The following is a 26,730-nucleotide window of genomic DNA, read 5'->3' as shown; positions in this document are numbered from 1 at the left end:
TTAATCAGACATGATATACCTGTTCAATCACTTGTCCACAATCCACAAACAGTAGTCATATCAACCCTTAATGATCTTATGTCGTTTTTTTAACGTTTTGTTGTTTAAAACTATTAAAAGGTGAATTTATGTTAATTAGTTAATCATTCATTCTCATTTTGTTTAATCACTTACTGTCTGTCTTTGATTTCCTCTATCTAAATCACTTCAATATGTTTGACGATTACGCGACTTTTCAAAAAAAAATCTTTATATAACCAAGCAATATCCCAAATATAGATTTTTCTAATATAAGTAGATGATTGTAACCCCAAAACTACTAAAAGATCGAAACCTAAACACTTAATCAAGATTGTTAAGTCTCTAAATTTGATTAAGATCTATAAATTCAGTTTAAGTCTCCAAATGGTTTGCCATAGTAAGATAGTCTAGTTTGAAGATTTATATTTTGTATACAAGTAATTCATAAGAGTGTATATATGCCAATTCATACTAAGAACCTACGATATGGAAAGTGAAAATATCACGTTTCTTTTTACCCTCTTAATTAGATATTCTTTACTTTTTTTTCTTGTGTTTTACAACTTTTTGTGCAAGTAGCCAAAAAACATTTCCTAATTCTCTAACCATTTCAATTTTAAAACAACTATCTTGATACTTTTTGTAGTGTATCAATTTCAATTTAGTATAACATTATACTACAATTTTAAACTAAAAATTATACATTCAAAATGTAATTTATACCTTTAGAAAGATATTATAATTTTCAATTATATAACCAAAGCTTAAAATATTAGTAAGATAAAAACTTCAACCCATTGGGTTTACATACAAAAGCTACCATTTAGCACACAACTTTTTCACTGGAATATAACCTTAAAGTTACGTGTAAACGTCAGAGATTCACCTCAACATTCCGATCCGTTGGCTTTTCATAGAGTCATGAGGCAGAAATTCCCTGCATAAACTGTCATCAATGTTGTTCCAACAGTTCCCACTGTAATAATAGACAGTGACATGGTTTTGTCCTGTGAATGGAATCATTTTAACAATTGAGAATTTCACATGCAACGTAAACACAATCACATCGAACTCCTCTACCCCTACAATAGTTATGGTAATGTTGTAACAAAGTTTATGGAAAATTCAAAATCATTCTTTTTATTCTTGAATTTGGTTTGCATGATTTTAAGGAGAGCCCTCTCCATTAAGGTCACAGTAAAAATTGTTTGATTCAAAACTTATGGAATATGATGATTGATGAACCTTCAAAACTTATGGGTCCCAAAATCTTCACATTTTCTAAGTTTGTAGCTGAATACTGCTCCAGCAGCAGTAGAAACTCTCTAAAGCTATTTAGGACTTTGTCTAAATCCTAATATTCCCAACCCCACCCTATTTTGGTTTTTATTTTGCAGTATGCAATCTTACATTTGTAGTTGCTTGTGCCTATTTATCTTTAGTTCAGACAAAAGAAAAAGAACAGGTGCAGAAGTTGATCATTCACAGCATAGTCCAAGTAGCATTATTTTTAAGTGGGTGTGATTCTTAATCATTAAAACACAATCTAGATAGAACCAATAGAAATATTTCACGATCTGTGAAAAATTGTATACAGCCAACAACAGGAACCAACTATTATGTCTGTCCTAGCATGGGCCTCGTCAGATTATTTGTCTGATGGCTAATATTTATCTAAGCCACCTTGATGCTTTAAAAGTGCTTTTTCATTGGCGAATATTTTTTTTTTTTACTTCTTTCATGATACGAACACATTATGACATAGTTTCATATAAAGGTTTTCTTTACGGTGTCTACAAGGTATAACTTCTACTATAAGAAACAAAAAGTTCTATATGTGAAATAATAACGAAGCTTATTGTGCCTATAAACATCAGACTCATGCAGAAATAACTTCATCTTATAGAGTCTCATGAATCTGTTATACAAGTGTTTAAACTTAATTACATGCAATATTCAAAGTTATAAACAAAACTACAGTAAATAGAAAATTGGAAAACTTGTATTATTGGCATTGAAATTTTACTCAATTTTCATCTGGTTTTAAACTCCCAAAAATATCAGTAATGTTAGGAACTATGATGCCCGGACACGGATATGGATACGGACACGACACGGACACGAATACGGAAATACGGCAAAATTGAAAAAGTATAAGACACGGACACGGAAATATACATATTAAAATCTAATAATTATATTTTACTATAAAAAAAATATTTAAAATATCACAATGTTTGAGTCTTATATATGTTAATCTTCATCCAAAAGATACAACTTCTAATTCTAGTTTATCGAGAGATAAGCTAGCAATATCAATAATTTCATTATCATTTATTAAAAAATCATCCCGAGCAACATTTTTTTGTTTATTTTAATAGAAGGTATGAAAGATTATTTTTTTATCTTTTTATTTTCCTTTTAATTTTAAATTTTTTGGGTTTATTTTAATCGAAGGTATGAAAGATTATTTTTTATTCTTTTTATTTCCTTTTTTATTTTAAATTTTTTAGATTTATTTTAATAGAAGATATGAAAAATTATTTTTTATTTTTTTAATTTCCTCTTTTATTTTAAATTGTTTAGATTTGTTTTAATAGAAGATATGAAAAATTATTTTTAATTATTTTATTTCTTTTTTATTTTAAATTTGGTAGGTTTCCCTTTGTTCTCTAAAACATGGCAAACAGAAATCCTAATAATGCAAATCAAATCCTGAGCGAGATTATAAAACGTGAATAGATTAAACGTGAACAGATGCATCGCTCCCCCGAATCTGGAATCAGAGTCGCGCGTCCACAGTGTCCTCTTACACGTGTCGCAGAGCCTCACCGCGTCTGATCCATCGAGAAGTTTCCGACACCGCGTCGTGCAGGTGTCCGCCGCGCCTCCGCGTCCGTGTCCGCGTCGGGAGCGGGAAGCGTCAGTAAAACGCCGTGTCGGAGCATCACAGGTTAGGAATCCAAGTGTGATTCTAAGTTCCACATTGGCTAGAAATGAGGAAGTGGAGCACTATATAAGAATAAAGACCCATAAACCCATTGTCTTAAGGTTTTGGGTTGAGAGTGGTGTCAGTGTCTTATGTGGTTAGGCTCAGATCTCATTGGTGTTGTTCTCCACATCGAGTAATATGAAGAAGAGAGTTTGCAGTTTTGGTCCATAAAAATTGTATGAAGATTTGCAATTTTTGCCCGAAAAATTACACTTGGGTGATAATATACTTCTTGTTGAGTGGTTGTGGATGTAGGCCTTGAGGTGCCGAACCACGTTAAATTTCCTATGTGCTTTTATTTATTTTTCTGCTCTTATTTGTGAGTGTGCTTCCGCTTGAAGAGATTATTATTTTTAGTGCGTGATTTCCTAACAAGTGGTATCAGAGCCGATGGTTAAAACCGGCTCAGACGAGTGCAGTATGGTCCTAGTATCGAAAGTCTTCATGACAAAAGGGTCAGGTAAGCGTGTCCCGTTAAGAAGAACGGCACAACAGAAAAGGGCAGAAAAGAAGTACTCGTGGTTGGGGATGCTTTCGCTGGAGGGAGAGTGTACCAATGTGGTTGAAGGGACTCACCCTTGAGGGGGAGATTGTTAGGAATCCAAGTGTGATTCTAAGTCCCACATTGGCTAGAAATGAGAAAGTGGAGCACTATATAAGAATAAAGACCCATCAACCCATTGCCTTAAGGTTTTGGGTTGAGAGTGATGTCAGTGTCTTATGTAGTTAGGCTCAGATCTCATTGGTGTTGTTCTTCCCAATGCTACCTCTCTTAAAAAACCTAACAAGTAAGAATATTAAAAACTAAGAAAAACATTGTTTGTGACTGCCAATCACTGCTCTAATTAAAATACAACATCTTTGAATGATTTCAATATGATTGATGTTTTATTTTTAATTTGGCAATTATTCTGATTTCCTTATTAGTTGTTTAATAATGTAGCATGAGAGTAAGAATATGCATGCCACTACAAGAGAAATAATTTTTAATGGAGTTATTTTTTACATTTCCAACGATTTTAACCTGCGCCGAAGGTGTTATCTGCGATTTGGTTTTCTTTTAGAAAAAACTAGTGTTGTCGACGTATTATTGACGGTTTTGAAAACCTTGCTACTTTCCGAAAGTTTTTCAAACCTATGTTGGTTTTCAATTTCAACTTAAATCCTTGGTGGAATTTTTTCACCCCTACAATGCTATTCATTATTTATAGATGACTTTTGCTTGGTGTTTTAAATCCCTTTAATTTTATTTGTTACACTTTTTTAATCCTCATAATTCTTGAAACATATCAAATAAAAAGCAAAAATTATAAAATTTTGATATTTGTTTATAACTAGATATAACATTTATAAAAACAAGAAAACTTGTCTGTTCAAGGTAAACAATAAAATTTAGATGTTCCAACCTGTGGAATATTACAATATCTTTGTTTCTTCATAAAAGTAAAATAGTAAAAGTCTAATATAACATTCTTTGACTATCAATCTTGATATTGATCTGAATCATTTGTTTCTTCATTAGGAACACTCCCTTGATCAGACACCTAACATAAAAAAAAAAATCCTAATTAGTAACATTCATTATAATATAAAATATATATATTAATATAATAAAGATTTAAATATTGCCGGTGATGTATGAAACATAGAAAAGTTTTGAGACAATTCTCCTTGATAGTTTTGTACAAAATATTACCGGTGATGTTAATGAAGAAACCTATTTTAAAACAATTAATCAAACTATTTTAAAAACATATATAAGGTCACTGCCCAAGGCAACCAGACCTGTCCTAAATTTTGACTATGTTATCATAATTGTAGGCAATGAGAATTGTCATGAAATTGTGAAAGGTATGATGGGCAAGCGATCTATATTTATCAAATGTAATAAATATGAAATGCATTTCTGAGGTATTCAATGAAAATATAGCTATGAAATTCTGCATACCAGAACAACGAGTTTTAGCATAGTAAAGCTTTGTTCACAATATAGCTATTACTAATGATGATGTGTGTTGGGTGCTGTGGAATTTCAAGCCGAGATTGATGACTTCATGTCACTTCACACAGAACAACGAGTTTTAGCAGAGTAAAGCTTTGTTGACAATTGAGTTATTACTGATGATGTGTGTTGGGTGCTGTGGAATTTCAAGCCGAGATTGATGACTTCATGTCACTACGCACAGAGCAAAGATTTGAAGGGAAATCTAGATTCCCGACATTCATCATTGCTAATTAAGACATTTGTTTACCAAATTTCTACATAAAGAAAGAAAATGCTGACAATTTGGATCACAAACTCAAACAAAAATTTTGATGGTATCTATACAAACCAACCACACACACGAAGACACAAAATACAATACCAATGAATTGGTAACATTAAATGTTGCACCTTTTCATAGAGACTTTTAACTTTAAATTAGCATTCTCCTTTGAGAAAGAAGAACAGTAACAATAAAAGTTACTGTAATTTTAGCATATTTGATTAACTTGGTTTATTCTTTAAAATAAAAAAGTCCAAGTTAATCATTGAATGTGTAAAACATGTTAATCACTGAATCAGATACCACTTTATTGTTAGATTATAATATTCAGGAAACTAATCAGATTTTGTCAAACCGCTCAGACACTGGTATGAAAATTATGTGCAGGTTAAAAAAATGGGCTCAATGGAAAGGGTAACATCTCGAGTAAAGAATAATTAAAGCAATTAAAGGAAAGACGAGGCTGCTCTGCAAGGAGTATACTTTTGCAGTGTGTTTTTCTTTATAAACTTAGCCTCCCTACACAAACAGAGTGACTCTGCAGCAAAAGGAGCAAAGCAAACCATTCAACCTCAAAAAATGACTTACTTTGGTATCAACATAGGTATATACTACACTTTAGTTTTTTTTTTTTTCTGTTGTAAGCTATATCATATAGGTTCTTGCATTGTGGTCTTGGTAGTCATCAAATGATTAGTATTCATTTAACTATGTTTATTTGTCAACGGATATGCAGCGGATTTCTCATGGACTTGTCTGAGAGATTTTGATTTCACTTCTTTGTGCTCCCAAACCAGCATTATAGACATTTTAAAAGTACTTTTCCTCGGTGTCTTCTACACGTCTTTGGTTATTTCATTAATCAGAGGAAGTTCAGCATGTGGTAGCAACAGAAAAAACTGGGTTTTCCTAGTTGTCTCAATCTGTTGTGCTCTCATTAGCATTGCACATTTCAGCAATGGCTTGAGGTTGTGGAATCGGAAGAGCTTGTTGGCTTGTATTTTCAGAGCATTTATGTGGCTTTCTTTTACAGTTTCATTGCATGCTCAGAGAAACAAATGGATCAAAATTCTGAACTCTATCTGGTGGACATCTTCCTGTGTACTTGCTTCAACTCTCAACATTGAAATCATGTTCAAAGGGTACACAATTCAACTGTTTGAAATGATACAATGGCTTGTACATTTCTTACTTCTCTTTTGCTCCTTCCAAAATCTCGGTTGTTTTGTGGCGTCCCAAAGTAAACAAGAAGACACTGCAAGTTTATCTCAGCCTCTGATTGCTCAGAAAGTTGAAACTACACAAACACAACTAGGGCGTGCTACCCTTCTCAGTAAGTTAACTTTCTCTTGGGTTAATTCTTTACTCAGACTGGGTTACTCAAAGCCACTAGCTCTTGAAGATATCCCATTTCTTCTTCCTGAAGATGAAGCGAACTTGGCCTACCAAGCTTTTATGCATGCATGGGAATCCCTTCTAAGGGAGACCAGCAATAACAACAACAACAAAAACTTGGTTCTTTGGTCTGTAGCTAGAACCTTCTCCAAGGAGAACATATTAATAGCATTTTATGCATTACTCAGAAGTATTTGCATGATAATTTCTCCTCTAATACTATATGCTTTTGTAAACTACACAAATAGCACTGAGGCAGATCTCAAACAAGGTTTTTCCATACTGGGATTTATGGTTCTAAGCAAAGTGGTTGAGTCTCTGTGTCAAAGACATTACGCTTTTGGCTCAAGGAGATCAGGAATGAAAATTAGATCAGCTCTGATGGTGGCAGTGTACCAGAAACTGCTAAAGCTTTCAAGCTCAGCAAGGACAAGGCACTCAACTGGAGAAGTTGTGAATTACATTGCAGTTGATGCATATCGATTGGGAGAATTTCCATGGTGGTTTCATATAGCATGGACTTCTGCAGTTCAACTTGTTTTGTCCATCATTATCCTTTTCAGTGTTGTGGGTGTCGGTGCTCTTCCAGGTTTAGTCCCTCTTCTCATCTGTGGACTTCTCAATGTACCATTTGCAAAGATCATACACAGTTGTCAGTCACAATTCATGATGGCACAAGATGAGCGTCTCAGATCAACTTCAGAAATTCTAAGTAGTATGAAAATCATCAAGTTACAATCCTGGGAAGATAAATTCAAGAACTTAGTTTTGTCCCTACGTGCTAAAGAATTCAAATGGTTGACCAAGATACAGATCATCAAAGCTAATGGATCATTTCTATATTGGATGAATCCCACCATTGTTCCTACTGTTGTTTTCCTCGGGTGTGCTCTTTTCAAAAGTGCCCCGCTGAATGCTGGAACCATTTTCACAGTTATAACATCATTGAGGGTAATGGGAGAACCTGTTCGAATGATTCCAGAGGCTCTATCTATTATGATCCAAGTTAAGGTCTCCTTTGATCGTCTCAATACCTTTTTGCTTGATGAAGAGCTAACTAGTACTAACGGTTATGGAAGAAATATAAAGCAAAGTTCAGTTAATGCAGTGGAAATCCAGGAAGGCAACTTCATTTGGGATCATGAATCAGTGTCCCCAACTTTAAGAGAGGTGAAGCTAGAAATCAAATGGGGACAGAAAATTGCAGTTTGTGGACCAGTTGGTGCTGGAAAATCATCTCTTTTGTATGCAGTACTTGGAGAGATTCCCAAGATCTCAGGAACTGTGAGTTATTATTAATCAAACAAATACAGTTTTTTGTCAATAACCTTTGCATACAACACTTTTTTCTCCCTAAAATTTCACAATAATGGCAAACAGGTTAATGTTGGTGGAACCATAGCCTATGTTTCTCAAACTTCTTGGATACAAAGTGGGACAGTTCGAGATAATATACTCTTTGGAAAGCCAATGGACAAAACCAGATACGAGAATGTCACTAAAGTTTGTGCCTTAGATATGGATATTAATGATTTTAGCCATGGTGATCTTACCGAAATAGGGCAGCGAGGCATTAACATGAGTGGAGGACAAAGGCAAAGGATTCAACTAGCTCGAGCAGTTTATAATGATGCTGACATCTATCTTCTTGATGACCCATTCAGTGCAGTTGATGCACAAACAGCTGCAATTTTGTTCCATGTATGAAAATAATACTCATATATTGTTAATTATAGTAAAACTATTGTCTACTCCTGAGTTTGGTGAATCAAACTAACTGCTGCATCTACAAAATTACAGGACTGTGTCGTGACTGCTTTAAGAGAGAAAACAGTCATTCTAGTGACTCATCAAGTGGAGTTTCTCACAGAAGTTGATACGATCCTGGTAAAGCATCTCATTTGGGTTCCTATTTTTTCTTTTTTACATTACATTATAGTAATTAATAATATTATAATGAAAATTCTAGGTAATGGAGGATGGAAAAGTTACTCAATCAGGTAGTTATGAAGATCTCCAGTCAGCTGGCACTGCCTTTGAACAGCTTGTGAGTGCCCATAAAGCTGCATTAACAGGATTGGATAAGAAATATGAAAATAGTAGTGATTCTGATATTGAATTTATGGTACATCCTGAAGAATCTCAAAGTTTTAATCTCACTAAAAATCAAAGTGAGCAAGTGATTTCTACCAAGGGACAACTTGGGGCACAACTTACACAAGAAGAAGAAAAACTGACTGGTGATGTTGGGTGGAAACAATTCTGGGACTATATTTCATTTTCAAGGAGCTCATTCGTGTTTTTCTTAACCATGTTAGCAGAATTTGCTTTTATTGCTTTGCAGACTGCATCATCATATTGGCTTGCTCTAGCTTTTGAAATTCCAAAAGTAACCAGTGGCCTTTTGATAGGAGTTTATGCATCATTTTCATTTCTCAGTGCTATATTTATATATATAAGGTCTTTCCTAGCTGCTTATCTTGGATTAAAAGCTTCTGAAGCCTTCTTCTCAAGTTTTACATCAGCTATCTTCAATGCTCCGATGTTGTTCTTTGACTCAACCCCTGTAGGAAGGATTTTAACCCGAGTAAGACTTCTTCCTTCTAAATTGTATTAACATATATATTTCCATCTTTTTATTCACAAGTATATAAGTAACTCCCTGTCATTTTTTCTTTCTCTATCAGGCTTCATCAGATTTAAGTATTTTGGACATTGATATTCCTTATACTCTCACTTTAGTAGCATTTGTAGCAGCTGAAATTCTAGTGACAATATGTGTAATGGTATCAATCACATGGCAAGTTCTTATTGTTGCTGTTCCAGCTACAGTGGCATCAATATACATTCAGGTTTCTTCACTTCCTAATTTTTATTTGGTAGAATTTTATTGCCTTATTAAAATCTTTATATAGAAAACCAGAGTTTTAGATCATGCTAGATTATCAAGGATTTAAAAATACCTTGACCTATCGTTTTATGGTCTTTCTCAGTGGGATTCTTGTTTCACTTCTTGACGGGGAGAAGGATTGGAGACAATAATCAATGAACTTTTTATATATTAATCTATTAGGGTTCTCATAATCCCCTATTGAGCCCCTTATCAATCTTGAATTAATAGTCGATTTATTAAATATGATGTTCACAATAGATGTAGGAAATGTTCATCTTCTAACATTATTAGCTTCCTATTCTCGATTCCTGATTAGATCATGGATCTAGCAACTTCCTTGCCCTCATATATGCATGTATATGTTTTATTTAACTTTGAAAGGGATATCATCAAGCCTCTTCAAGAGAATTGATGAGGATCAATGGAACCACAAAAGCTCCTGTCATGAATTTTGCTGCCGAGACATCACTTGGGGTGGTTACTATAAGAGCAATGAACATGGTGAACAGATTTTTCAGCAACTACCTAAAGCTTGTGGACATGGATGCAGCAGTGTTCTTTCACTCTAATGTGGCCACGGAATGGTCAATTTTAAGGATTGAATTACTTCAAAACTTGACAGTATTCACAGCAGCTGCATTACTTATTCTACTTCCCAGGGAATCTGTATCACCAGGTAATGATACATAATACTAATATTATTTAACATGATAAGGTTTCTTCAGGTTGTTAACAAACCATTAATTATTGACAATTCTCCTGTTGTGTCAGGTCTTGTGGGACTGTCTCTTTCTTATGCGTTGACATTGAAAGAATCCCAAGTATTTTGTAGTAGAATGTATAGCATGTTGTCAGACCATATCATCTCTGTTGAAAGAATCAAGCAATTCATTCACATTCCATCAGAGCCTCCTGCCTTTGTGGAAGATAACAGACCTCCATCTTCATGGCCTTCCAAGGGTAGGATCGATCTTAAAGCCCTAGAGGTAAGTGGAGTAAGCAATGTTAAATTATCACTTAGGGCTGTAGTTGAGGATGTATTGTTTATAGCAGAGAATACAGTGAAAGAAGGCAAATAGCCACAAATTCTGACAAGGAATCATAACTAATAGCACATCTTGGTAAATTATCTGTTGTGGTAGGCTCACATGTTCTCACAGACATATGTGGAGGGAGAAGTTGTGAAGTTTGGCATCACCTGCCTTAATTCTTGGAGTGTCACTTATATATTTATTGGACAACTTGACTTAATCTCAATTGGTACTGAGATGGAATCTAGAAATCAATAACATTTTAATGGATTTTATTTTGATAAAGTTGTATTGTTGTCCTTTTTCTTTTGAACCTAATAAACTTGCAACTTTTTCTTCATTTCATTTCTGGCATTTGGACAGATAACTTCTAATTTTATTGCTGTTTTTCCTACGTTGATTTCAGATTAGATATCGTCCAAATGCTCAATTAGTTCTCAAGGGTATAAATTGCACGTTTGTAGAAGGGAGTAGAGTGGGAGTTGTTGGGAGGACTGGAAGTGGCAAAACTACACTTATCAGTGCTTTGTTTCGCTTAGTTGAACCTTCAAGAGGTGATATTCTAATAGATGGGATCAACATATGCTTGATGGGGTTAAAGGATTTGAGAACAAAACTAAGCATCATCCCTCAAGAACCAACTCTTTTCAAGGGCAGCATTAGGACCAACTTGGACCCTCTAGGCTTCTATGAAGATGATGAAATATGGAAGGTGAATGGACTAGCTTCACAGCTGAAACTTCTGTAACTAATAAATCTGTGAACTCTTTCATGAGAAATTTCATCAGAGCAGGTTTGATAAGATTTGATTTGTATATTATTATTTAGGCTTTAGAGAAATGTCAGCTAAAGGAAACAATCAGCAAGCTACCAGGTCTCTTGGACTCTTCTGGTGAGTTAACAGACTTGAATCTGATATAGCCTTACTTACACATGAAACTATTCTTGTCTTTCTACATTGAGTAAAGTACAAAGTGAATGAAACTAGGCATTATGATTTATCACACTAAGATTTTCAAACCAATAAACCATAGAAGTTTAATTTTGACAAGTTTTGCAGTGAGTGACGAAGGTGGAAATTGGAGTTTGGGACAGCGCCAACTGTTTTGCCTTGGTAGAGTACTACTTAAGAGGAACAGAATACTTGTCCTAGATGAAGCTACTGCGTCTATTGACTCTGCAACAGATACCATTCTACAACAAGTGATAAGACAAGAATTTGCAGAATGCACAGTCATAACTGTGGCTCACAGAGTTCCAACTGTAATAGATAGTGACATGGTCATGGTCCTGTCTTATGGTATACAAGTTCATTACTTTTCCTTTTCAAATTTTCAGATATATCACAATTTTTATATAGTCTCATTTTAGTTGCTGGTTACTGTAGGGAAACTAGTGGAATATGACGAGCCTTCAAAACTTATGGCGACCAACTCTTGGTTCTCTAATTTGGTTGCTGAGTATTGGTCAAGCTGCAGGAAGAACTCATCGCCTAATATTAGCAGGAAGCAACATTGAAAAATATCAATTAGGAAAATGGAGTGCAAATAAATTGAATGATAATTGAATAATAGATGTGTCTGGATCCTCTTACAAATACAACGGAGCATAATATAATCTATGAAACTTTTAGACATTATATTAAATGTATGAGCACTCAATTGCATGTCTAGTCTGTGAGACATTATATCTACTCATACACCTTGTGACTTATCAACAGCCATAGTATGTTGAATCAATCCGTACAAAATACATTAAAACTTGAAGTCAAATACTAATTGAATCCTCTTACATCATCCATACAAATTTCACTTTCAACAAATAGCTATCATCTTCACCACAACACACTTATTTACAGCCAGGAACTTATCTGTGGAATGATTCAAATAAAAATTACATCAAAACAAAAAATCTCAGGAAAGACTAAAATGGGGGTTTTGTCTTCATTCTTTGATATGGCTCTTTGAGGTCGTCTAAAGCTGAAGCTAAACTCAATCTTTTCTCTTCAAGTTCTTCTAATTGTTTGGTTGTGTAAACAACAGAAGTCGAGATATACTTCACTAATTCAAGTGTTTCGTTCTTCTTGGTTTGTTTTTCTGAGTATAAAACCTCTAGTGCTGACCTCTCCTTTTCCAAAGCTTCATTTTCTTGATGAAGCTTATTTATAGCTTCCTGGATTTCCCTTTGTCTCTTTTGGAGGTTTTCAATCTCATACTTACTAGTTGAGATGGTGGTGTCAAACTGTTGAACTTTCAGTTTAGAATCTTGAAGTTTGTTATACAAGTCTCTCTTCTGAGATGCCAGATTTGCTTGTTTATCCTTGGTTAACATTTTTTCTTGATAAATGTCCACAGCTTTATTGTATAGCTCTATAAATTTGTCTACACCTTCTTCTTGCTCTTTCGTAATTTCTCTACGATGAGTGTGAAGTTTTCGTAGTGATTCATCAATTTGTTGCCGATAGGATTGGTCTGGAAGTTTCTCTAGCAACGAAGTTGAGAACACTAAGGTTCGGAATTCATTGAGGACGGTTGTTGCATCCTTTGCTTGAGCTACCTTTTGAACACAAGTTTGTGATTGTTTCAGAGGAAGGGATAGCTCATTAGAGAGTAAGTGAAGGATTGCAAATGGATTTTCATCCAACTGTTGGAGGCAACTCTCAAGGTCAAAGTACGAGTATTTAGTAACAAATTTTTCTGTATCATAAGTTTCTACAACTTGCTTATTTGATTCTTCTAACCTATCATTCACTTTCTCAGATCCCCCTTGGGAAGAGGCTTGAAGAGGTGTGCTCTGTAAATGTTCATTGGCCACCTGTGAAATCGGAAAGTCCAAGTTTCACAAAGTTAAATACTTCAATGAAAACTCTGTCGTTACATTTTTGTATTCTTTTTTTGTATTTTCAAATAATATGATAACAATTTTCAAAAGAAAAGATACTTACAATTTGTGTAGACTCTTTAGATTTTTCCTTGGGACCTCTTTTAGTAGTGCTCAGGGAAGTGCTCTCTAGCTCAACCGGCACTACCTCTGATTGTGTGACTAAACATAGAAGAAAAAATATGAGGAGAGAAAAAAAGAATCAACAAGAAAGATAGATACACATGCTTAACATGAAAAGACTTGCAGCAATCCTTGTGATTAATTATTCTCCTCTAATAATGGATTTAGACTTCATGTCCAATTTCCTCCTTGTTCCATCATATAGTTTATTCCACATTTATTCTTATTTTATCCCCTCCATTATCAATGCTTTAATATGGTATCTAGAACATAAATGGTTTTTGAGGGACTAGGAGAGTAAAACTAAAGAGAGAACCGAAAGGTGAGAACAACAACCACACAGAAAATATCAGACCAAAAATTCATTCATAGTCAAAACTTCCAATCTCATAAGCTGTTAAACAAATGTCTTTACTTATTTAATTTAGGATCTTCACAATATTTTGATAATTGAATCAAAACTTATATTTTCGGTGCTTGAAATGTTATTATCTTGATAGTTTTCATAGGAAGTTGAACCCACAACCTCTCTACCATCTCTTCCAAATTTAACACTAAGCCAAGCTCCTCACCAAATTCTTGTTTTGGTCATATCAGTAGCTAATGTGATACTTCAACCACGGTTATAATGACTTACTTGACTTTTCTCTAGACTCATTTTCATTGTCTGAATGTGACTCCATGGTCTCATGCAATGTTGCATCTGATTTTGGCGTTTCTTTATTACTTTTGTATTTGACCTGCACAGTATAATGTATTGAAAATTTGAAAATTAAATAATAATAATAAAATGTAAGTTTGTATTTTATATTTTTTACACTTCTAGTAAGATGGAAGGACAACTTTGTTGATGAAATATAGAACTCTTGACTTACCGCATTTGTCCCAGAATCAGTTTTGGTTTCCTTGTGAATAGATTTACCTTTTTCAGCTGAAACTGGTTTAACAATCTCTGAGTCTGACTCTGCATTTGAAGACAAGAAAAATTGATAAGTTGTACAAAATTACAGTGATCTAGGTTATATGAATATGAGTATGGGTATGGTAGAAATGCAAATACGGGTTAGAAAATACTATAACTATGAAACTTAAAGGTGCAAATATGCCAATGTAATTCCTTAAAAAAAGTATATTAATATAATGTTAATATAATATAAATAAAGAATATAAAGTATTTGTAAAAATTATTATAAAGAATAAATAACATACAATGTAGTAATAATGTTAACGTTTATTAAGGTTTTTTACACTATCAATCAAACAAAAACTGACATGCATGTCATGTTTGTCGAGTTTTTATATTAAATACTTTATAAAAGCATACTAAAATGATTTGTAATTTTTAATGATCATATTAATCTAATTGTTAATGATCATGACAATTTTAAGTGGATAGTTATGAACAGTTATTCATGGTTTATTGTAATAGAAGATTATAAGATATCAGTGCAAAGGAGTAATGAGTTGCATACCAGAGGAGCTCCTTGGACTATCTGAAGAGCTTGATTCACTCCAATCTTGCTGTTGATTCCTAAGCTTTGATTCGGACTCCACTCCCTCCACCAATTCCTTTTTCTTATCCGAATCAAAGTCCAACTCTTGTAAAACACTATGCACTTCTAAAACATTTACAAGCCCTACCCCACACTCTTTAATACAGATGGAACCGTCAACTTCCCCCTTATCATTTGCAACACAAAACTCAAAACAAACTTTTGACTGTTTATGATATTTGAGAATGTTGTCACAGTGTAATGGATCATACCATACATAAACATGATCCGACTTCAATCCCCTGATATCACCATATAGCCATGTTACCTTTATACCTTCTTCTGGCAAGTGGCATTTACAAAATATCTTAGTGCCATAAGTCTTCTTTCCACCAGCTGGAGAAAGAACCACTGAGTAAATGAAGCCTAGTAATTCAGAACGTGGAGGAAGTACAATGGTAATGGAGGACTTAGTGGACCGATAGAGAATCTGCTCAGGGACATTCCCTCCGGGTAAACAAAGCTCAACACTCGTATAGTTGCAGCTGTTGTATCTCCCAAATGTTTTTCTTACTAACACATTGTGATATGCAGCACTCATCATTGTTAAATGGAGGCTTTCCATGATAATTCTGAGTGAATGTTCATCCAATTTCCCACTATTCTTGAATGTAATGCGTTTAGTCATTCCCAACATCTCTATTGCCAAAGTCTTTAAGTTTGACAATGACACCAATGATGTGCAGTTAATGACACGTAAGTACTTGATGAGGGATGGAAACTTTGGCAGGCAAAGTAGCTCCTTGCAATCCTCCAGGGACAGAATTTCCAACATTTGAAGATTCTTAATGTTTTCAGGCAACCTTTTCAAATCGCTTCTGTCTAACCTTAGTTCCTTTAATTGTGTTAAGAGACTGATGTTGTCAGGGAGTTCAAACAACTTACTGCAATCCTTCAAATATAGTATTTGTAAGTACCTTAATCCATTAAACAGGAAAAGTATTTGCTGTTTGTCAATTACTAGTCCATTATCAGAAATCTTCAGCACCTTGAGATATGTCAACCAAGATAACTCTTTTAAAATATGCTTGAGTTTTAAGCCCTCCAGATTGAGCGACTTAAGTTTATGCATACTCCCTATTGATGTGCCCAGTGTTTGGATTCCTGTATTACTTAAATCCAAATTTTCAATTAAATCTGACGAAACTGCAAATTCCACCAGGTTTAAGCAGCCATTGACACTGATCTTCTCAAGAGATTTTAAATGTTTCTCACTTTTAACACTCTTGAGGTTTGTACACTTATCCAGTATCAAAGTAACAAGGGAGTCTGAGGATAAAACAGATGGATGAAGATAGCGCAAACTTTCACAACAGGAGAGATTCACCCATTTAAGTCTTGGTGCCTTAGACAAATCTGGAAGCTCCTCAAACTGCTTGCATTGTCTTAGGTTAATTCCTTCTAAATAATCAAGCTCCTGTAAATAATTCAAAAGGAGGCATCATAATGGAAAATACTCAAAAGAAAATGTAAACATGTTTACATATATATATATTCTTTAGTTACCTGGATCCCCTGCCAAAGTTGTTTTACTTTGCTGTGTGGCATGTGAATCTCAACAAGAAGCTTAGCACAAAAAGGTGATGGAAGAGACTCAAACGGGTATCCAATCCACTCAATGTACCTCAGTTTATCAGAAAATGGCTCAAGAGTTGCAGGAAGGTCAAGGTATGTATCTCTGGCACTCTGATCCAATGTGTTGTAGAATTTCAGAAGTCTCAAGGTTTTCATTTTTTTGAATGTATCAGCATGCAAAATTAAACCTTTAATTTGAGACAAATCTAATGCTATGCCTTGAATAGCACTAGTTCCCTGGTGAAACACACAAAAAGGAAAACAAGAAGTAGACAACATCAAATTTGCAACAGTTTCTATAAAAAATAAAATTGTCTTATAAAATGTCAGTGTTCCTTTTCTTTACCTTGTTTTCTTCAATCACTTCCCGAGCTTCATTATCCTTCAATCGACTACGTCTACCAGGATCCCCACTACTCTCTTGACGTACAATCTCCAAACCCATCTGTTGCAGCAAGTCATGCATATGTATTATGTTTCTATATGAAATTGTTAACAAAGCTTTGTCGGCGAGAACTTCTATTCCACTCGTTGCTTCAAAACCACAGGCATCTAGTATCCTTGTGACATGATCTTTCTGTTTTTCTTTGAAAAAAAATACAACGTCTAGAAATATATTCTTTTCAAGATCATGTAATCCAGTGTAGGTCACTTCTAACAGTTTCTGAATTCTCTCGTTAGGATACATGCTGAGTTTTCTTATAGTACTTTCCCAAAAATTGATACCTTTCGAACGAAGAGATGAACCCAAAACCTTAAGAGCTAATGGAACACCACCAGCATATTCAACTGCACTTTGTGAGAGACTCTCATAACCCTTTTTGGGATGTCTTTTCTTGAATGCTTCTAAGCAAAAAAGCTTTAAAGATGCTCTGGTTTCCCATTTCTTGACCTCATAGATCTGATCAACTCTTCCCTCAAGCAATTGCTTATCTCGTGTTGTTATGATGAGTTTACTTCTGGGATCTAGGTTCTCATACTCTCTACATAAATATTCCAATGGGTCTAAACAATCAACATCATCAAGTACAATGAAAACCTTTTTCCTTCTGAGTCTACTCATATCAAATGTTGATCCTACCACATTTGATGCAGAAACTTCCTCTCTGAATAGCTGAGAGAAAAGCTTATCAAGCGAAAATTCTTTTGCATTGGCCACGAAGCAGACGTGATCAAAATAAGGAAAGTGTCTGGCAAACAAGGCTTTAGCAATGGTTGACTTGCCCATTCCCCCCATACCCCAAATTCCAATGACTCTAGATTTTTGCAGTAACAATTCCAACTTTCCATAAGTTTTTTTAATTCTGACTACGCCTTTTAGTTCCGTAGGACATCTCAGGTGTAGCTTTTGCAATACATCATTGACAAGATTCTGGATGACCTGAGCTTCATCTCTGTCATAATAACGAAACAAACCAACCACACATATCATCATATTTAACTGTTCTCAAAAACTCCTATAAAACATGTTCTAAAAGACAAAGGTCCTGAATTTAACACTCTCATCATATTTCAATGAAAAAACAGTATGAATAAGGAAGTTGGTATCTACCTGTATGATCTGGAATCCCATCCAGAAATATTGGCTACTTCTTTGAGAGCAGCTTTCCACACAGAAACATCCTTCCTGCGGGAGATTCGGTCCCATGATGTGCTGTCTCGCTCATGCTTTGCGAATGACGTTTCGAAACTCCCACTCAGCTTCCTCACATGTGAGGGATCTACTTCATAGAAGACGGGTATAACAACAAGACCCCGCTTTTTTCTGCATTCGAGTATGTGCGCCAGCTCTTTCAAGCACCAGGTGGAGGAAGCATAGTTTTCGGATAAAACAACAATTGACAGAAGGGATTCCTCGATTGCTGTGGCGAGTGTTGGCCAAGTGTAGTGTCCTCTGGTGAGTTCGTAATCTATGAATGCGTTTATTGATTTCTGAGTGAGAGCATTCAGAAGATGGCTTGTGAAGTTTGTTCGTGTGTCCGCTCCTCTGAAGCTCAGGAAAACTTCGTACTTTATGGGAAAGGTGGAAGACCTGTCCATACTTTCCAAATTCTCCACTGTCGAAACAAGGAAAGGAAGGAACCAACAAACATCACAGCATCATATGAAATCAAATGGACGATGATGTTTTTCGGTGATTATTTCATTGCCTTTTCAGGGTGGTTTTCTCTCACTTTGATCACTTTTGACTTTTGCTAACTACACTGCACTTCAACTTCTTTATTTTTTTAATTATCTATTCTGAAGCAACTGACATTAAAATTATTCACTACCTGACATCTAAGGTCAATCTCTAAAAGTATAAAAATCAAAACTTTTTTGAAAAGGTGCCAGTTTTCTGAAAACCTTGGCTTTGTGTCAGGAAAAACTTTGTGCAGATACATAGCTATTGTTAAAGAAGAGTATTAGTAGAATTACCCTTATGACCCGTAGTAATAATGATATACAATCTTAGTTAAAACTTGTCGAAATTATTAGAAATTAAGAAAATAAAATTGTAATAGAGAATTAAATTGGATATTTCATTTTTTTTAATTATATGATTTAAAGATGGAAATTGGAACAACTTATTCTAATAAGCATTTTTTTTAAAGATAAAGTTAAAGTAATAACATATTTATTATTGAAATTAAACTTAAATAAATTATTATAATATCTAAATGTAGAAAACGAGTTAATTAGATCTGTCATTTTTCAATTTTAGGAATTAAAAATAAAAGCACTTGTTTCAAGTTTAATGTATAAATTATATAATATTATTATTTCTTTCATTCTAATAATAATTCTTACAATAATAATATTAATAATTTAATTTTAAAATAATAGAATTAAAAATAATAATAATAATAAATATTTATTTACTCAAATGTTAATATCTTAAAACAAAAAAAAAAATTAATGTTATAAATAATAAATGATATATATGTAATTACATTTATGATCAACGTTATAGATAACAGTAGGTAGTCAACTTCGAAAGTCTACTTTTACTTTGCTAAACAATTTTTTTTCTTTTTTGAATTATGTTTTCGATGTTTCAAATATAATAATAAATATGAATAAAATTTTAGAATAAAATAATAATATATTTAATTATATAATAGGTATATGAAAGGATAAGAGTGTCAATATATTGTATTTATATCTCTAACATCGTGGCTTATCAACATCCATAGAATTTTGAATCAGTCGGTACAAAATACATTAAAACTTGAAGTCAAATACCAATTGAAACCTCATACATCATCCATACAAATTTCACTTTCAACAAATATCTTATCATCTTCAACACATCACACTTATTTACAGCCAGGAACTTATCTATGGAATGAATCAAATAAAAGTAGACTAGAATGGGGGTTTTGTCTTCATTCTTTCATATGGCTCTTTGAGGCCTTCGTAAGCTGAAGCCAAACTCAAACTTTTCTCTTCAAGTTCTTCTAATTGTTTGGTTGTTTGAACAACAGAAATCGAGATACACTTCACTGATTCAAGTGTTTCGTTCTTCTTGGTTTGTTGTTCAGAGTATAAAACCTCTAGTGTTGTGCTCTCCTTTTCCAAGGCTTCATTTTCTAGTTGAAGTTTCTTTATAGCTTCCTGGATTTCCCTTTGTCTCTTTTTGAGGTTTTCCCTCTGAGACTTACAAGTTGAGATGGTGGTGTCAAACTGTTGAACTTTCAGTTTAGAATTTTGAAGTTTGTTGTACAAGTCTCTCTTCTCATATGCCAGTTTTGCTTGTTTATCCTCGGTTAACATCTTATCTTGAGAAATGTCAACAGCTTTGTTGTAGAGCTCTAAAAATTTGTCTAAACCAGCTTCTTGCTCTTTTGTAATTTCTCTACGATAAGTGTGAAGTTTCTGTAGTGATTCTGCAATTTGTTGCCGATAGGATTGGTCTTGAAGTTTCTTTAGCAACGAATTTGAGAACACTAAGGTTCTGAACTCATTGAGAACAGTTGTAGCATCATTTGCTTGAGCCACCTTTTGAACACAAGTTTCTAATTGTTTCAGTGAAGGGTATAGTTCATAAGAAAGTAAGTCAAGGATTGCAAATGGATTTTCATTCAACTGTTGGAGGCAATTCTCAAGGTCCAAAGATGAGTATTTAGTAGCAAAGTTCCCTGTATCATGAGTTTCTACAACTTGCTTAATCGATTCTTCCAACCTATTATGCAAGTCCTCAGAGTCCCCTTCGGAAGAGGCTTGAAGTGGTGCATTCTGTGAATGTTCATTCGCTACCTGTGAAATTGGAAAGTCCAAGTTTCGCAAAGTTAAATACTTACATAAGAAATACTAGTAATACACTGCCTAATGTATTGTTTTGAACCTACTCTTTATTATTACCTGAAATTTATTAGAAATCATTGTATTGTAAAAAGGCATATGCAGATAATGTTTCACAAGGGATATTAGTCTCTCGTTATTAAAGATCACTTTGAAGGGACTCAAAGTGTTTAAAAAGGATAAATGACTTGAGTTTTGTGCAGAAAGCAACGTCTGTTGTTGGAGTTGGAAATTATTTTATGCAAGTATAAATCTTCGTGTTGGTTTCACTAGGAATCGGTTAAACTGCATAAAAATCAAGGCTTTTGGATCTTTGCACCAGAACTTGCTGTTGTTATCAGTCACCACTATGCCATTTTGCCTTGGAAAGTTTTATAGAGATCCACTCCAGTTAGGTAGGACTAGCCTCAAATTCTCCACTAATTGATTCCATCATTCTCAGTGTTGTTTTATAATTATCTTAGTCATATATGATTGATGCAGATTGTCTATAGTTGCAAATCTCAACTATCATTATACATCGATTCATGTTCTGCTGTTAATCTTGGACATTTTATATACCTAAGTTTTTCTTTATAAAGCAAACCCTACTATTACGTTTTGTATTTTTTACACTTTCACATAATATGATAAAACTTTTCAAAACAAAATATACTTACAATTTCTGTAGACTTTTTAGATTTTTCTTTGGGACCTCTTTTAGCAGTTGTCTTGGTTGCACTGCAAGTAGAATATTCAATGCTCTCTTCAACACTAGAAGGATATTCTTTACTCCCTCTATTGTCTTCAACTGAATCTAGTTCAACCATCACTACGAGCTTAGATTGTGTGATTAAATGCAGAAGAAAATGTAGGGAAAGAGAATGAATTCAGCAACAAAGTAAACCAAAAAGATAGATGTTCATTCTTAGAAGTATTCAATGAATACCTTGTATATAAAATTCCCGTAACATTTATATAATGAGATAACATCATATTCTTTATAAAGATTGAAACTTCGGTAAAATTATTTGAGTTTGATAGATGTGTATAGAGAATGTAAAACAATTTTATATCAATCAAGTACAAATGATTATTGATATGATTCTTAAGATAACAATTAACAAACCTATCATACAAGAAGATGTGTGAATGGACATGGCATAAGTTAGTATAGTTTAAAAAGTATTGGTATGCATGCATAGAATTCCTTACTTGACTTTTCTTTAGACTCATTTTCTTTGTCTAACTCTGATTCAACAGTATCATGCAATGTTGCATCTTGTTTAATTGGCCTTTCTGTATTTCCTTCGTATTTGACCTGCACAAACCAATAATTTTATTATTGGCATTATTGAAAATCAAAATAATCATAAAATGTAAGTTTACATTTTGTATTTTTTGACAGTTCTAGTACATATAGAGGGCATAGTTTGTGAAACTTTATTTTTCTATAGAAAGTTTGTCGAAATATAAGAACTTGACTAACCACATTTGCAGACTCTGTATTCTGCCTATAATTTGAGACAGAATCAGTTTTGACTTCCTTCTGAGTAGAATTGATAATCTCTTCTATAGCAGAATAATGGTTTTTCCTCTCATTGCCTTCTTCACCTGAATCCGAGTCAACCATCTTTGAGTCTAATTCCGTACCTGAAGACAAGAAAAATGATAAATTGCCAGAATAATAAATTGGACCAATGATATACGAATAGGATACGATAACTGCATGAGGTGCAGTTCTATCTCTCACGTGTAAAAATATAAATTAATAGCTGAGATTCATGCAGTTCAAGAAAAACAGAACTGCAGGAGATGATCAATTTGAAAACATGATGAGCCCATTTACAAAATGTTTATTGAGCATGGTGCCTATAGTAATGATAGTATTGAAAAATCATACTTGGACAGTTCAAGTGAGAATATAATTTTGCAATTTTTAGAAATATGAATGAATTCATAAAACATTGCAATATATAATCAGAATTTGCAGTGGATAGTTATGATTAGTTAGTTATATTGAAGATTATAAGGGTAATTAGAAGCATACCAACTATTTTATGACTGTGTTCACTCAAATTTCCTTGTTGATTCCCCATCTGATTTTTCATGCCATTGTTTTCTTCTTCATCAGATTGTTCAATTGATGTTAAGGTTATCCTTTGTCCTGTTATTAACTCCACTCTCTTCACTAAGTCCTTCTTCTTATCTGAATCCCAGTCCAACTCTTCTAAAACACTTGGCAGTTCTGAAACGCTTATAAGGCCAACACCACACTCTTTAATACACATAGAGTCATCAACTTCCCCCTTATCATTTGTAACACAGAACTCAAAACAAACACTTGGTGCATTATATTTGAGAATGCCATCACAGTGGAATGGATCATACCATATATAAACATGATCCGTGTTCAATCCCTCGATATCACTAGATACCCATGATTCCCTCGTATTTTCTCTCAAGTGGCGTTTACATATAATCTTGGTGCCATGCTTCTTCGTTTCACCAGATGGAGAAAGAACCACAGAGTAAATGAAGCCCCTCAAGTTGGAAAGTTTGGGAAGGTCAATGGTAATGAAGGACTCAGTGCTCCTATATTTAATCTCTTGTGGGACCTTGCTTCCTGGTAAACAAAGCTGAACACTGTTATAACTGTAGTCGTGGAGGTCACTGGATTTTCTCACCATGTTGTCAAATGCAGCACACACCATTACTAACTGTACGCTTTTCATTATAAGTTTGCATGAATGTTCATCCAATTTCAAGCAGTTCTTGAATGTGAGGAATCTGGTACTTCCCCACATCTCATTTGCCAAATTGACTAAGTCTGACACTGACACCAGTGAAGTGCAGTTAATGGCACTAAAGTAATTGATGCTGGATGGAAGCTTTGGTAGACGCAGAAGCTCGTCACAATTCTCCAAGGACAAAACTCTCAAGTTTCCAAGATTCTTAATGTTTTCAGGCAACGTTGTCACCTTGCATTGATCTAGCTTTAGCATGTACATATGCTGTAATGAAGGTAGGTTGTACTTGATCCAATCCATATCACGTTGTAGACAATAAGATAGCTTGATCTCCTTCAAAGATGTCAAGGGTCTTAAATCCTCCTCTAAATTGTGGCTCTTGCGTTTTCCCTTTCGCCTTACTGGTGTGCCTGGCATTTGGATTCCTTTGTGGCTCAAATTAAACATTTTAAATAAATCTAATGACACTGCAAATTCCTCCAGACTTGAGCAGCCATTGACACTGATCTTCTCTAGAGATTTTAAACGCTTTTCGCCTTTAACACTCTGGAGTTTTGTACACCCATTCAGTATCAAAGTAACAAGCGCTGCCGAGGATAAAACAGATGAGTGAAGATACCGCAAACTTTCACAACATGAGAGATTCACCCATTTAAGTCTTGGCGCCTTAGACAAATCTGGAAGCTCTTCAAACTGTTTGCATCCACTTAGGTCAATTCCCACTAAGTTATCTAGTTCCTGTGAACATTCAAAAGGTGGCATTACAAAGGAAAATCATAAAATAAAGTTAGAATGTATATACTTATCATTCTTTAGTTACCTGGACTGAGAAAAAAAAATCTTGGTTACCTGGATTCCCTGCCAAAGTTGTTTAACTTTGCCATGTTTCATGTGAATCTCAACAAGAAACTTTGCACAAAAAGGTGATGGAAGACACTCAAAAGGGTATCCAATCCACTCAATGTACCTCAGTTGATCAGAAAACGGCTCAAGAGTTGTAGGAAGGTCGAGGTATGTATTCCTAGAACTCTGACCTGAGGAGTTATAGAATCTCAGAAATCTTAAGCTTTTCATCTTTGCCATTGTGTCAGAACGCAAACGTAAATTTTGAACTTGAGACAAATCCAGTTCTATTCCTTGAACTGCATCAGTTCCCTGACAAACACCAAAGAAGTAAACTCTATCAAATTAGCTGCAACTTTCTGTCTTATAAAAAGCCAGCAGATTATTGGTTTACCTTGTTTTCTTCAATCACTTGACGAGCTTCATTATCCTTCAATCGACTACGTCTACCAGGATCTGCTGTACATTCTTGACGTACAATCTCCAAACCCATTTGTTGCAGCAAGTCATGCATTTGTATGTTTCTATATGAAATTGTTAACATAGCTTTGTCTACAAGAACTTCTATTCCACTAGTTGCTTCAAAACCACAGGCATCTAGTATCCTTGTGACATGATCTTTCTGTTTTTCTCTAAAGAAAAATACAATGTCTAGAAATATATTTTTTTCTAGATCATGCAATGCAGTGTAGCTCACTTCTAACACTTTCTGAATTCTCTCGTTAGGATAGAAGCTGAGTTTTCTTATAGTACTTTCCCAAAAACAGATACCTTTTGAACGAAGATATGAACCCAAAACTTTAAGGGCTAATGGAACGCCACCGGCATATTCAACTGCACTTTCTGAGAGACTCTCATAACCTCCTTCGGGATAACTTTTCTTAAAGGCTTCTGAGCAAAAAAGCTTTAGAGATTCTGTTTTCTTCCATTTCTGAACCTCGTATATCGCATCAACCCTTCCAACAAGCAATTGCCTATCTCTTGTTGTTATAACGAGTTTACTATCACCATGCTGGCCTTCATACTCTCCACATAAATACTCCAATGGCTCAAAACTATCCATGTCAACATCATCAAGTACAATGAAAACCTTTTTACTTCTGAGTCTCCTCATATGAAACGAGGATCCTACGACATTTTTTGCGGAAACCTCTTCCTTCAATATTGTAGAGAAAAACTTGTCCAGTGAATATTCTTTTGCATTGGTTACAAAGCAGACATGGTCATATTGGGGAAAATGTTTAGCAAATAAGATTTTAGCAATGGTGGACTTACCAATTCCACCCATACCCCAAATTCCAATGACCCTACACGATTTTAGTAATAATTCTACATTTCTGCAATTTTCTTCATTTCCAACAAGGCCCTTTAACTCAGTAGGGCATCGCAGATGAAGCTTTTGCAACACATCATTGACAACATTCTCAATGACATGAGCTTCGTCCCTAACAAAAATATGAAAATAAAAATTACCAAAGGGAAGTGGAAGAGAAAAAGTGAGAGAAACAAGACATTAGAGTATGAACTTGAGAAAGAAATGGAAGAGGTGAAGCAATAGAGAAAGCTACTTGCTTACCTATGTGTCCTAGCGTCCCATCCAGATATATTGGCTGCTTCAGTGAGAGCAGCTTTCCACTTTGGCCCTTTCTCTTCATTGGATTCCAACAGTTCTGTCAATTCCTTCTCGAAAGTACCCTTCTGATTCCTTATGTCTGATGGATCTACGTTGTAAAAGATAGGTATAACTACCAAACCCAGTTTTTTTCTGCATTCAAGAATTTCCACCAGTTCATCCAAACACCATTTGGAACAAGCATAGTTTTCGGAGAAAACAACAATTGAAACATGTGAGTCCTGAATTGCTTTGGCAAGTCCCCGCCAGACATCAACTCCTCTGTCTAGCTGGCAATCTATGTAAGCTCCGATTGATTTATCTTCGAGAGCTTTGTAAAGATGACTGGTGAAGTTGGCTCGTGTTTCTTCTCCTCTGAAGCTCACGAACACGTCGTGCTTTTTGGTGGAGGAACTCATTTCGCCACTGCCAATACAAGCAAGGAACAATCGAATCAAGCTCTGCTTTCATTTGATTTTCATTCGTTGACTTCGTTATGCTCCAACAGTTAAGTCATCATACGTTCCACTAT

At 34.6% G+C, this 26,730-nt stretch overlaps 3 protein-coding genes across 4 annotated transcripts; 1 reads left to right on the top strand and 2 right to left on the bottom strand.

Moving 5' to 3' along the window:
• Window positions 1-5,675: 5,675 nt before the first annotated feature.
• LOC114165832 (ABC transporter C family member 8-like) lies at window positions 5,676-12,245 on the top strand. The gene is made up of 12 exons (XM_028050427.2): window positions 5,676-5,884; window positions 6,017-7,959; window positions 8,056-8,376; window positions 8,476-8,562; window positions 8,645-9,262; window positions 9,363-9,527; window positions 9,950-10,244; window positions 10,340-10,554; window positions 11,006-11,311; window positions 11,428-11,491; window positions 11,660-11,899; window positions 11,987-12,245. The coding sequence occupies exons 1-12, from the start codon at window positions 5,860-5,862 to the stop codon at window positions 12,115-12,117; spliced, it is 4,410 nt and encodes a 1,469-aa protein (XP_027906228.1). The 5' UTR covers window positions 5,676-5,859; the 3' UTR covers window positions 12,118-12,245.
• An 84-nt stretch (window positions 12,246-12,329) lies between these two features.
• LOC114165831 (disease resistance protein RML1B-like) lies at window positions 12,330-19,095 on the bottom strand. Its single transcript, XM_028050426.2, has 8 exons — window positions 18,283-19,095; window positions 17,077-18,124; window positions 16,662-16,967; window positions 15,075-16,572; window positions 14,478-14,566; window positions 14,240-14,342; window positions 13,544-13,641; window positions 12,330-13,413 (listed from the first exon to the last, which is right to left on the bottom strand). The coding sequence occupies exons 1-8, from the start codon at window positions 18,768-18,770 to the stop codon at window positions 12,523-12,525; spliced, it is 4,521 nt and encodes a 1,506-aa protein (XP_027906227.2). The 5' UTR covers window positions 18,771-19,095; the 3' UTR covers window positions 12,330-12,522.
• Window positions 19,096-19,863: 768 nt separating this feature from the next.
• On the bottom strand, window positions 19,864-26,730 carry LOC114166184 (putative disease resistance protein At4g11170). Of its 2 annotated transcripts, none has more exons than XM_028050865.2 (8): window positions 26,163-26,730; window positions 24,981-26,031; window positions 24,593-24,898; window positions 23,044-24,481; window positions 22,483-22,646; window positions 22,209-22,314; window positions 21,674-21,825; window positions 19,864-20,969 (listed from the first exon to the last, which is right to left on the bottom strand). In XM_028050865.2, the coding sequence occupies exons 1-8, from the start codon at window positions 26,615-26,617 to the stop codon at window positions 20,079-20,081; spliced, it is 4,563 nt and encodes a 1,520-aa protein (XP_027906666.1). In that variant the 5' UTR covers window positions 26,618-26,730; the 3' UTR covers window positions 19,864-20,078. The 2 variants fall into 2 exon arrangements, with proteins under 2 accessions (XP_027906666.1, XP_027906667.1); XM_028050866.2 differs by having other exon boundaries at window positions 21,674-21,810; window positions 26,163-26,729.

This window comes from Vigna unguiculata, chromosome 10 (genome assembly GCF_037176805.1).
Source record: "Vigna unguiculata cultivar grain cowpea cultivar isolate G323 ecotype 2 chromosome 10, ASM3717680v1, whole genome shotgun sequence".
Lineage (NCBI taxonomy): Eukaryota > Viridiplantae > Streptophyta > Magnoliopsida > Fabales > Fabaceae > Vigna > Vigna unguiculata.
Note: the sequence above shows the minus strand (reverse complement) of the source record. Positions and strands in the feature narration are given on the sequence as shown.